This window comes from Primulina eburnea, unplaced genomic scaffold (genome assembly GCF_022965805.1).
Source record: "Primulina eburnea isolate SZY01 unplaced genomic scaffold, ASM2296580v1 ctg1404_ERROPOS492791, whole genome shotgun sequence".
NCBI classification, from domain to species: Eukaryota; Viridiplantae; Streptophyta; class Magnoliopsida; order Lamiales; family Gesneriaceae; genus Primulina; species Primulina eburnea.
The window spans coordinates 34,202-47,500 of NW_027330930.1; the positions used below are offsets into that span (position 1 = coordinate 34,202).

The following is a 13,299-nucleotide window of genomic DNA, read 5'->3' on the forward strand; positions in this document are numbered from 1 at the left end:
GTTTAGGGTTTAGGGTTTAGGGTTTAGGGTTTAGGGTTTAGGGTTTAGGGTTTCGGGTTTGGGGTTTGGGGTTTGGGGTTTGGGGTTTGGGGTTTGGGGTTTGGGGTTTAGGGTTTAGGGTTAGGGGTTTAGGGTTAGGGGTTTAGGGGTTTCGGGTTTAGGGTTTAGGGGTTTAGGGTTTAGGGTTTAGGGTTTAGGGTTTAGGGTTTAGGGTTTAGGTTTAGGGTTTAGGGTTTAGGGTTTAGGGTTTAGGGTTTTTTTTTTTTTTTTTAACAACCATTTATTTATATACAACAAAAGAGCAGTACAAAGAAAGCCTGATGGGAGGGGGACTAAGCCAAGACCTCCGCAACAAAAGCGAGACCAGCATAACATCATAACAAAATAGACGACATACTACAACAGAGCAACCTTGAAAGTAAACAGCAGTCGCCCCGGAATACATCAGACAAAGTAAACAAAAAGGGTGAGCAAGGAGAACTCTGCAGTGAACGCTCACCACCTAACGCCTAGAAAGGCGGAAGCAAACAATATCAGCCAGGATCATGAGGACGCTCATATGGCGAACTCGCCTGAGCCAACTTCTGACGATAATAACGCCGCTGCTGAGACCGCGTACGTCCCGGAAGCGGTAAAGATAAACACTCCTGCATAGAAGAAGTAACCACATCTGTGACCCCGTCCACACTCACTGTACTCATCGCAAACTCAGGACAATCAGTCGAAACATGGGAATCCACAGGCAAGATAATAGAAGCTGAAGAATCACCCAGAGGATCAGGAACAATAGGAGCGATCTCAACCATCTGAACTGGAACAGCCACAGGTACAGAAACAGCTGTGACAGAAGAATCCATCACATCAACCGTAGCTGTGGCCTGAGACGAACTAAGACGAGGGAAAAATGATTTATACGGATGACCTGCCTCAACAGTCTCCTCTACTGCTATCTTACTGAGAAGTGACTTGACCCTCCGGAAACGGGGTTTAGGGTTTAGGGTTTAGGGTTTTAGGGTTTAGGATTTAGGGTTTAGGGTTTAGGGTTTAGGGTTTTTTTTTTTTTTTTTTTTTTCCGGAAAACACCGCCGGATGCGGGGGGGTTAGGCAGACCCCTACCTGTATATATCCACAAAATAAAAAGTAACAGCAGAAATAAAACCTAAAAGAGGAGGGGGACTAAACCAAGACCTCCTCAAAAAGGCTAAAGCAGTAAAAACATAAATACCAAGTAGCCTAGGGACATAAATACATAAAAACCCTAGACTACGACAAAAAGTGCGCCATAAACTAATCAAATACGAGCTGCGCTAAGAGTCCACACGCCAATGAAGACCAAATGATAACTGGGAGATGAGTGCAGAATCCATGAAGAAGTTCTCATCTCTAAGCCATCACCCTGAAGAATCCAATATGCCAAAACGACTCTAATCTGAAATCGAGTAACTGTATGAATCCCAGCAGTCAAAATAAGATAAGGCCAGGAAATCACTGTACAATGACGATAGAGGAGCAAAATGAAGAGCGCAATCCAGCCAGAACAAAAAAGATCCAGCATCTGAAGTATAAATCTGACGAAGGTATCATAGCAATGAAGAGGATCGTCCGGAACGAATACCTGGAACCACCACGACATCCAATAAACTCCTGTAAAAGAACTGAGACGGCGGGCAAGGAGAAACTGCAGTAAACGCACGCCAGGGACCAGAAGTGGACCCAAGAGAGGCCCAAACAGAAATAACGCTCCAGGGAATATGAGAGGGCCAAAGAAAAGCACCAAGAGGGTAAGTGCGAGAGCCCACCCAATCCCGAGGAGACCAAACATGTAGTGTGCGAGTGTCTGGGCCCACTCACACCAGACTGGCAAAACGGGGGAAAATAGAAGCCCCCTAAGTAACAGTACCTGCAAAGAAAAAATATACATATACATATATAAAGATCGCAGAAATGGATCCAAATGAAGGGAAGGGCTGCAAACAGCTAAGAAGATCGATATCTCAGGTAGGGAAGCCCGGAGGAATCCGAGCGAGCAAGTATGGAGATGTGCCTAGGTAGGGAAGGACCTAACTCTAAGGTAAAGTGCCTAAGGGTATGAGCCCTCGCCGCCAACGCATCCGCCACCGAATTACCCTCCCGGAATATATGTGAAATATGAACAGACCGCCCCCTCAAAAGGACCAGAATCCTGGAGACAATGTGATCAAGACCCCAGCAACATCGACGGGAACGAATGAGCTGAATAGAAGTCAATGAATCAAGCTCGATCCAAAGAGGAAAAAAAGAATGATCAGAACAAAGGAGAAGACCCCTCCAAACCGCCCAAAGCTCAGCCCGGAGAGAAGACCCAGCTCCAATGAACTCGCTGAATGAGAGCACAACCCTCCCGGAATCATCCCGAACAACGCCACCAGCAGCAGAGTCCCCAGATACACCACGCGAGCTCCCATCGACATTAAGCTTGAAGCACCCGGACGGCGGTCGCAGCCAGCGAACAATCGCCGTCCTATGTAATCTATGGAGAGCAACCGAAATACCCATCGATCTCGCCACATGAAACACACCCAGCCAATGTCTGGGCTTGACAGTACGCGCAGAGTGGGCGAGACGCAGGTAAGACAAAATCTGGTACTTCACCGTCTCCCCAGAAACAGGGAGATGACGATGCTTAGCATCGTTCCGCGCAGTCCAGAGGAACCACAGAACAATGCAGGGGAGAAACTCCCGCACATGGCCCCCCCGGGACCAGACCAAATCTCTCTTCCACGCACTGAGGAACAAATTGAAATCCTCAGTGTCGGGAATACGAACCCGAAACACGGCGCCAAAGAAGTGCCAGACAGATCGAGCAACCGGGCTGCGAATGAATATGTGTGTGAATGTCTCAGCCATATCACAACACTGACATCTCGAGGCTAACGCAAAACCCCGGCGCTGGAGCACCTCATCAACTGGGAGCCACTGATGCCAGAATCTCCAGAGGAAGAACGACATGGTAGGCCTCAACCAGCTCCCCCAACGCGGGCGGAAAATATCAGAAGACGGAGCACGCTGACGGATCAGTTCCCAAGCAGATCTCACGGAAAAAACACCATCGGAGCTATGGATCCATCGAGCCAGATCAGGCTCTCCCGAAAGAACAGGAATCAAAACTATCTCCTCGGCAACCGAAGGAGCAACAACAGCACAAAGGCGATCGAAATCCCAGGACCCCTCAGACAGAAAATGAGAGACCCGAACATCACGGCCCCCGCGGACCACACACCAGGAGGACAAAGGAACGTCCCCAAACCAAGTGTCATCCCAAAAGGAAACATCTCCGAGACCAACTCGCCAGCGAATGCCAGGCTCCGCGCGAGGGCGGATCCTGAGGAGACGTCGCCAAATGGGGGAAATAGAAGCACGGGCGGGGACACAGGCAGGAGCATCCAGCCGGCAATACTTCCGTAGAAGGAATCTCGCCCAAAGAGAGGATCCCTGCCGAAATCTGAACCATAATTTAATAGAGAAACATTCCACGAGATCTTTCAATCTGCGGAATCCAAGGCCCCCCTCAAGTACGGGGAGGCAAGCCCGGGACCACCGGGCCCAGTGCCACTTCTTTTCCAAGGGTCTCGACCCCCAGAGGAAGGCATTGAAGGCCCGCTCAAGCTTCTCCATGACCGCCAGAGGTGGCTGAACCACCTGAAACAGATAAATCGGCATGGAGAGGAGCACGCTACGTATCAAGGTCATGCGGCTACCCGGGGAGAGGGTCCGAGTCTCCCAACCCTCTAACTTCCTACGAACAGACTGTAGGAGGGGCTCAAAAAGGGAGCATGTGCGATTACCCCGATAAAGGGGAACTCCGAGGTACTTGAGGGGCAGATGGCCCTCGGCAAACCCGGTGATGCGCAGAATCCGGGAGCGGAGGCGCTCAGAGCACCTCGGAGGCAAAATCAAAGAACTCTTGGCAGCATTCACACGCTGCCCCGAACAGTTCTCGTAGTGATGCAGAAAATCGACAAGGCGCTGCATACCACGAGACCCACCACTGGCAAAAATAATGACATCATCAGCATAAGCCAGGTGGGAAATCAGGATATCACAATCAGAACGATACCTAAGCGCAGGATGCTGCAGGTAGAGTCGGTCAAGGCCACGAGAGAGATACTCCGCCCCCAAAACGAAGAGAAGGGGAGACAATGGATCGCCCTGCCGGAGGCCTCTGGTGGAACCAAAAAACCCCGAGAGAGAGCCATTGATGTTCACAGAGAAATGACAATGGGAAATACAGGCCGAGACCAAAGCCACAACACGCTCTGAAAAACCAAAATGTCTCATAACGTCAAATAGGAAATGCCACTGGACCCTATCATAGGCCTTGGCCATATCCAACTTCAAGATGACATTACCACCACGAGAGGGGAGAGTAATGCTGTGAGTGAGCTCCTGGGCAAGGAGGATATTATCAGAGATCATCCGACCCGGAACGAAGCCACTCTGATTCGGGGAAACAAGTCTCTCCACCACATCCCTCAACCGAGAGTACAACAGCTTCGAGATGATTTTGTTCGTGACATTACACAGACTGATCGGACGGAAGTCCGACCAAGCGCGTGCACCCTCGACTTTGGGAATAAGAGTGATCGTGGTGGCGGTAAAGCCCTGAGGCATAGGAGAACCCTGGAAAAAATCAAGAACAGCACCAAAAACGTCCTGATGGACAACCTCCCAGCAATGCTGAAAGAACGCCGAAGAAAAGCCATCAGGGCCAGCAACACTATCAGGGTGGATAGAGAAGACGGTCGCGCGGACCTCCTCCAAAGAGGGAATCGCAGCAATACCATCATTCTCCACAGCAGAGATAACCGAGAGAAAACCCGAAAAATCAGGGCAATCGAGCGCAGAGGGCTCCCCGGTAAGCAGATCCTGGAAAAATAAGGCTCCCGACTGCTGAATCAAATCCTGAGACGTCAGGCAAACCCCATTCTCCCATATGCGGAAAATTTTATTCACCACACGCTTTTTACTCACCATATTATGGAAGAGTCTGGTGTTCCGCTCACCATCCTCAAGCCAATGGCAAGCCGCTTTCTGTTTCCAAAAATCCGCCTCCATGGCGGTGATACGAGCCAGATCCTCATTGCGATCGGACAGGGAAGTCCAATTCGCGTCAGAAGGGTCGGCCTCACAGACATCCTCAGCTGAACGAACAGCCCTTTCAGCCTCAGTGAGTCTATCAAAGATGTTACCAAAAACATCCCGATTCCACCACCGGAGGTGATGCTTGAGACGCTTCATCTTGGCAAAAAGCCGAGGCATGCCGCTCAGACTGCATGGCAGATTCCAATTAAGCCTCACAGTCTGCAAAAAACCATGGTGCCTAACCCACATTCGCTGGAAGCGAAACGAGCTCGGCCCACGGGCAAAAACAGGAGCGGTAACCAAAAGCGGACAGTGATCCGAGACAGTACGGGCGAGATGCTCAACCCGAATCGAGCTGAAATGATCTCCCCAATCAACAGAAACCAAGACCCTGTCCAACCGCTTCCAAATGGTCTTATTCGTCCAAGTGAACGAAGACCCCTCAAAACCAGCATCGATAAGACCAGAATCAATAATAAAATTGTTGAACTCCTCCATGGGTAGCAACCTACCACCACGGGAGCCCAAGCACTCAGACGCATCCCTGACGACATTAAAATCGCCCCCAACCAGCCAGGGACCCAAAACAGGCTTAACCAAAAGCAAAGAAGCCCAAAGATCCCTACGCTGGACATAATCACATCTAGCATAGACAAAAGAACAAAATATCTCTGTCGGTAAGAAAGAGGCAGAGACTCTAATGTGAAGGAACTGAGCATGATCAAAAACACACTCCGCCCTGACATCAGCAGCAAAAAATACCCAGATATGACCGGAGAGATTAGAAATGACTCCAGAAAACCCCAAACGGCGAGTCATGAATCTCGGATCCAGATCAATCATGGGCTCCAAAACAGCTAAAACCTTAATCTTTTTCTCCTTCACAAAGGCATGAAGCCTCTGCTGGGACTCCGAACTCGCGAAGTCCCCGGATATTCCAGATTAAGCAATTCATGGGGAACGGGTGGAAGAAGGACCCGATCGCTTTTTATGCGATCGCCGACCATCATCCTGAGGTCTTTTTCTGGGGTTGGACATGTCAGTGTCCAGAATACTACACTCGGACCCACAACTAACTCCAGACACAGAATGTCGATCAAAATCCTGATCAGGATCATCAGCCGACATGTGACTGGGAATCATCTCGAGAGTAGGGGGTCCCTGTCGAGCAATCAACTCGTCCAGCATAGAAGTGGCATCAGCAGGGGATGCAGGAAAAGATGGGACCGAGTGGACTGCTATGATTTTCAATACAAAGCCTCCGGGGGGACAAACACAGTCACCACATCCGGGCGTGGAGATCCAAGGTCATCCACGCAGTCCACAAAAGGAACACTCTCATCGTCCTCAGCCACCGTGACCGCAGGGCGGTCAGAAGAAGGGGCCTCCTGATGAGAGCTCAAACCGACAGAGGGATCAGGAACACCTAATCCAAGCTCCTCAGAGCCAACCTCTGTCTCCTGCAAATGTGAAAGAACTCCGAAAGAGTTCGAAGCAAGGGGATCATCCCTCGGGAGAGCCTGACGAACAGGCCTCCGTCTCTGTCTACGCCGGGGACCATGGCCATTGACATGAAGCTGGGGCTGTGGTCCCGGGACAATGACAGGGGCTGCACCCTCAGGTGGTGCCTGAGCAGGAGGCGCCTCCGGCTGAGGAGGCCCTCGATCAGCAGGCTTGGATCGAGCAGGTTTAGGATTTTTACCATGAGAATAGCAAACGTCGGTCGAATGACCCAACATTTTGCAATCCAAGCAATACCCAGGGATTTTCTCATAAACAACATCAATCTCCTGGGTATGATCACCCCAGCCCACCCAAATTTGCTTAACGGGTGGTTCCAACACATTCAACTCCACACAGACTCGAGCAAAAGCGCCTCGAGATGATTCAGCAGTAAAGTCATCCATTTTCACCGGGTTGCCCAAAATCTTAGCAAGGGCAAAAAGACTTTTCTTGTTAAACAGGTGAATAGGCAAACCCGGGAGACGCACCCAAACAGGGGCGATGGGAGATTCTTCCTGTAGATTGAATTCCGGGGTCCATTTGGAGAAACGGATCCCGAGAGGTCCCACCATCATCTGTCCACGCGTCCAAAAAAACGCATAATCCTCCTCACAATGAAGTGAGAGGATCAGAAAACCCCGAGGCAAAAACCTCAAATCAAAAGATCGCTTCAATCCCAAACGAGCAAAAACCGCAGAAATTTCCGAGTTTGTGACTAAGGATCTATTACCAGAAATCTTCCCAACTAAAGAAAACTTAAAAGGCTCGGTCAAAGAAGACATTACCTCATCCGGGAAGAAAATACCCGGTTTCCCATCCTTAAGAGTCGGTGGGGGCATTTCTTCCATAGCATTGACGACATCTCCAAAGCCATTCTTCCCCGAACGAGGGGAATTAGGAGCCAGAGCATCCCTAAATGAGATTGGAAACGTCTTTTTCGCACGAGGGTCAGATTTAGAAGCCGTACCCGAGTTGTTGACCGTTGACCGTTGACCGTTGACTTTCCGGCCAAATTACCACCGTGGGACGGCGCCGGCGTGATGAGCACAGAACCGGTACCAACCGGAGCAGAACCGGACTGGCGGAGGGGTCAAATCGGAATGAACAGTAGCCGGAAATTGAGGGGAAATTGAAATTTGGGCGTTTCCGATCACGATCGATTTTTCAGAAATTGAAGATACTAGGACTCTTACCCATGTCCAGAAGATCAATTGGTGAAGTTTGATTGAATAAATATCGCCGGGACGACGCCGGAATCAGAAGAAGAGTGGGACGTGTGCTGCGCGTCCAAGGCGGGAATCGTAGATCTGAAATTAACGCCGGAGGAGAACACCGTTCGGGCTAATTCAGGTGTCATTGGAATCGTCTGTGAGTGGGCTTTCCAGATCGGGGTCCCGTTTGAACAAAGGTTACCGGAATCGGACGCCGTAGACTGAAACGTGAAAGGCGACGCAGTGAACAGTGGCGTCGCGACTTTGGAGCTAAAATCGGAGGGGCAAATGGTATCCGATCGACCTGAATTTTTAGCACAAAGGTCGCCTTGAAGAGGCGAATCTAGTGGTATATTTATGTTCGTCGATCGGAACAGGTGGATGAAGTCGGCGAGAAAACTGGCCGGAATTTTCGAGATTTCAGTCGGCGATTTGGGGAGGCAATCGGGCATGGAATGGTCTGATTTTTGGATATGTTGGTCGCCGTGATGAGGCGGTTCAGATGGTGTGGTTGGCCGGCCGGGATCCGGCGGCGGCGGCATGGCAGTGGCTAGGGCGTGAATAGTGTCGAATTTTAGTGTGTTTTTTCGCACCTTTTACTGTGTGTTTTTTGAGAGAAAATTTTTTGGGGTCAAATGGGTTTAGGGTTTAGGGTTTAGGGTTTAGGGTTTAGGGTTTAGGGTTTAGGGTTTTGGGTTTAGGGTTTAGGGTTTAGGGTTTTTTTTTTTTTTTTTTTTTTTTTACCGGAAAACACCGCCGGATGCGGGGGGGTTAGGCAGACCCCTACCTGTATATATCCACAAAATAAAAAGTAACAGCAGAAATAAAACCTAAGAGAGGAGGGGGACTAAACCAAGACCTCCTCAAAAAGGCTAAAGCAGTAGAAACATAAATACCAAGTAGCCTAGGGACATAAATACAAAACAAAATAACCCTAGACTACGACAAAAATGCGCCAGAAACTAATCAAATACGAGCTGCGCTAAGAGTCAACACGCCGAAGAAGACCAAATGATAACTGGGAGATGAGTGCAGAATCCATGGAGAAATTCTCATCTCTAAGCCATCACCCTGAAGAATCCAATCTGTCAAAACGACTCTAATCTGAAACCGAGTAACTGTATGAATCCCAGCAGTCAAAATAAGATAAGGCCAGGAAATCACTGTACAATGACGATATAAGAGCAAAATGAAGATCGCAATCCAGCCAGAACAAAAAGGATCCAGTATCTGAAGTATAAATCTGACGAAGGTATCATAACAATGAAGAGGATCGTCCGGAAAGAATCCCTGGAACCACCACGACATCCAGTAAAATCCTGTAAAAGAACTGAGACGGCGGACAAGGAGAAACTGCAGTAAACGCCCGCCAGGGACCAGAAGTGGACCAAAGAGAGGCCCAAACAGAAATAGCGCTCCGAGGGAATATGAGAGGGCCAAAGAAGAGCACCAAGAGAGTAAGTGCGAGAGCCCACCCAATCCCGAGGAGACCAAACATGTAGTGTGCGAGTGTCTGGGCCCACTCACACCAGACTGGCAAAACGGGGAAAAGAGAAACCCCCTAAGTAACAGTACCTGCAAAGAAAAAATATACATATACATATAGAAATACCGAAGAAATGGATCCAAGAGAAGGGATGGGCTGCAAGCGGCTAAGAACATCGATATCTCAGGTAGGGAAGTCCGGAGGTATCCGAACGTGCAAGTATGGAAATGTGCCTAGGGAGGGAGGGACCTAACTCTAAGGTAAAGTGCCTAAGGGTATGGGCCCTCGCCGCCAACGCATCCGCCACCGAATTACCCTCCCGGAATATATGCGAAATATGAACAGACCGCCCCCTCAAAAGGACCAGAATCCTGGATATAATGTGATCAAGACCCCAGCAACATCGACGGGAACGAATGAGCTGAATAGAAATCAGAGAATCAAGCTCGATCCAAAGAGGGAAGAAAGAATGATCAGAACAAAGGAGAAGACCCCTCCAAACCGCCCAAAGCTCAGCCCGGAGAGAAGACCCAGCTCCGATGAACTCGCTGAATGAGAGCACGACCCTCCCGGAATCATCCCGAACAACGCCACCAGCAGAGGAGTCCCCAGATGTACCACGCGCGCTCCCATCCACATTAAGCTTGAAGCACCCGGACGGCGGCCGCAGCCAGCGAACAATCGCCGTCCTATGAAATCTGTGGAGAGCAACCGAAATACCCAGCAATCTCGCCACTTGAAACACACCTAGCCAATGTCTGGGCTTGACAGTACGCGCAGAGTGGGCGAGACGCAGGTAAGACAAAATCTGAAACTTCACCGTCTCCCCAGAGATGGGAAGATGACGGTGCTTAGCATCGTTCCGCGCAGTCCAAAGGAACCACAGGACAATGCAGGGAAGAAACTCCCGCACATGGCCCCCCCGGGACCAGACCAAATCTCTCTTCCACGCACTGAGGAACAAACTGAAATCCTCAGTGTCGGGAATACGAACCCGAAACACGGCGCCAAAGAAGTGCCAGACAGACCGAGCAACCGGGCTGCGAATGAATATGTGTGTGAATGTCTCAGACATATCACAACACTGACATCTCGAGGCTAACGCAAAACCCCGGCGCTGGAGCACCTCATCAACTGGGAGCCATTGATGCCAGAATCTCCAGAGGAAGAACGACATGGTAGGCCTCAACCAGCTCCCCCAACACGGGCGGAATATATCAGAAGACGGAGCACGCTGACGGATCAGCTCCCAAGCAGATCTAACAGAGAAAGCACCATCGGAGCTATGGATCCATCGTGCCAGATCAGGGTCACCCGAAAGAACAGGAATCAAGACAATCTCCTCGGCAACCGAAGGAGCAACAACCGCACAGAGGCGATCAAAATCCCAGGACCCCTCAGAAAGAAAATGAGAGACCCGAACATCACGGCCCCCGCGGACCACACACCGGGAGGACAAGGGAACGTCCCCAAACCAAGTGTCATCCCAAAAGGAAACATCTCCGAGACCAACTCGCCAGCGAATGCCAGGCTCCGTGCGAGGGCGGATCCTAAGGAGACGACGCCAAATGGGGGAAATAGAACCAGGGGCGGGGACACAGGCAGGGGCATCCAGCCGGCAATACTTCCGGAAAAGGAATCTGGCCCATAGAGAGGAGCCCTGCCGAAATCTGAACCACAATTTGATAGAAAAGCATTCCACAAGATCTTTCAATCTGCGGAATCCAAGACCCCCCTCAAGCACGGGGAGGCAAGCCCGGGACCACCGGGCCCAGTGCCACTTCCTATCCAAGGGTCTCGACCCCCAGAGGAAGGCATTAAACACCCGCTCAAGCTTCTCCATGACAGCCAGAGGTGGCTGAACCACCTGAAACAGATAAATCGGCATGGAGAGGAGCACGCTACGTATCAGGGTCATGCGGCTCCCCGGGGAAAGGGTCCGAATCTCCCAACCCTCTAACTTCCTACGAACAGACTGTAGGAGGGGCTCAAAAAGGGAGCATGTGCGATTACCCCGATAAAGGGGAACTCCGAGGTACTTGAGGGGCAGTTGACCTTCGGCGAACCCAGTGATGCGCAAAAGCCGGGAGCGGAGGCGCCCAGAGCACCTCGGAGGCAAAATCAAAGAACTCTTGGCAGCATTCACCCGCTGCCCCGAACAGTTCTCGTACTGATGCAGAAAATCAACAAGGCGCTGCATACCACGAGTCCCACCACTGGCAAAAATAATGACATCATCAGCGTAAGCCAGATGGGAAATCAAAATATCACAATCAGAACGGTACCTGAGCGCAGGATGCTGCAGGTAGAGGCGGTCAAGGCCACGAGAAAGATACTCCGCCCCCAAAACGAAGAGAAGGGGAGACAATGGATCGCCCTGCCGGAGGCCTCTGGTGGAACCAAAAAACCCCGATAGCGAACCATTGATGTTCACGGAGAAATGACAATGGGAAATACAGGCCGAAACCAAAGCCACGACACGCTCTGAAAAACCAAAATGTCTCAAAACGTCGAAGAGGAAATGCCACTGGACCCGATCATAGGCCTTGGCCATATCCAACTTCAATATGACATTACCACCACGAGTGGGGAGAGTAATGCTGTGAGTGAGCTCCTGGGCAAGGAGAATATTATCCGAGATCATCCGACCCGGAACGAAGCCACTCTGATTCGGGGAAACAAGTCTCTCCGCCACATCCCTCAACCGAGAGTACAACAGCTTAGAGATGATTTTGTTCGTGACATTGCACAGGCTGATCGGACGGAAGTCCGACCAGGCACGTGCACCCTCGACTTTGGGAATAAGAGTGATCGTGGTGGCGGTAAAGCCCTGAGGCATAGGAGAACCCTGGAAAAAATCAAGGACAGCACCAAAAACATCCTGATGGACAATCTCCCAGCAATGCTGAAAGAACGCCGAGGAAAAGCCATCAGGGCCAGCAACGCTATCAGGGTGAATGGAGAAAACGGTCGCGCGGACCTCCTCCAAAGAGGGAATCGCAGCAATACCATCATTCTCCACAGCTGAGATGACCGAGGGAAAACCCGAAAAATCAGGGCAATCGAGCGCAGAGGGCTCCCCGGTAAGAAGGTCCTGGAAAAACAAGGCTCCTGACTGCTGAATCAAGTCCTGAGACGTCAGGCAGACCCCATTCTCCCAAATGCGGAAAATCTTATTCGCAACGCGCTTTTTCCTCACCATGTTATGGAAGAGTTTGGTGTTCCGCTCACCATCCTCAAGCCAATGGCAAGCCGCTTTCTGTTTCCAAAAATCCGCCTCCATGGCGGTGATACGGGCCAGATCCTCATTGCGATCGGACAGTAAAGTCCAATTCGCATCAGAAGGGTCAGCCTCACATACAGTCTCAGCTGAATGAACAGCCCTCTCGGCCTCAGTGAGCCTATCAAATATGTTACCAAAAACATCCCGATTCCACCACCGGAGGTGATGCTTGAGACGCTTCATCTTGGCAAAAAGCCGAGGCATGCCACTCAGAGTGCAAGGCAGATTCCAATTAAGCCTCACAGTCTGCAAAAAACCATGGTGCCTAACCCACATACGCTGGAAGCGAAACGAGCTCGGCCCACGGGCAAAAACAGGAGCGGTGACCAAAAGCGGACAGTGATCCGAGACAGTACGAGCGAGATGTTCAACCCGAATCGAGCTGAAATGATCTCCCCAATCAACAGAAACCAAGACCCTGTCCAACCGCTTCCAAACGGTCTTATTCGTCCAAGTGAACGAAGACCCCTCAAAACCAGCATCGATCAATCCAGAATCAAGAATAAAAGTGTTGAACTCCTCCATGGGGAGCAACCTACCACCACGGGAACCCAAGCACTCAGACGCATCACGGACGACATTAAAGTCGCCCCCAACCAGCCAGGGACCCAAAACAGGCTTAACCAAAAGCAAAGAAGCCCAAAGATCCCTACGCTGAACATAGTCACATCTAGCATAGACAAAAGAACAAAATA

At 50.6% G+C, this 13,299-nt stretch overlaps 1 protein-coding gene across 1 annotated transcript; it reads right to left on the reverse strand.

Annotated features, from left to right (window-relative positions):
* Positions 1 to 533: 533 nt before the first annotated feature.
* Positions 534 to 6,309, reverse strand: LOC140820710 (uncharacterized). Its single transcript, XM_073181032.1, has 4 exons — positions 6,199 to 6,309; positions 2,176 to 6,024; positions 1,616 to 1,900; positions 534 to 878 (listed from the first exon to the last, which is right to left on the reverse strand). Exons 1-4 carry the CDS (start codon positions 6,307 to 6,309, stop codon positions 534 to 536), a joined length of 4,590 nt encoding a protein of 1,529 aa, XP_073037133.1.
* Positions 6,310 to 13,299: the final 6,990 nt, after the last annotated feature.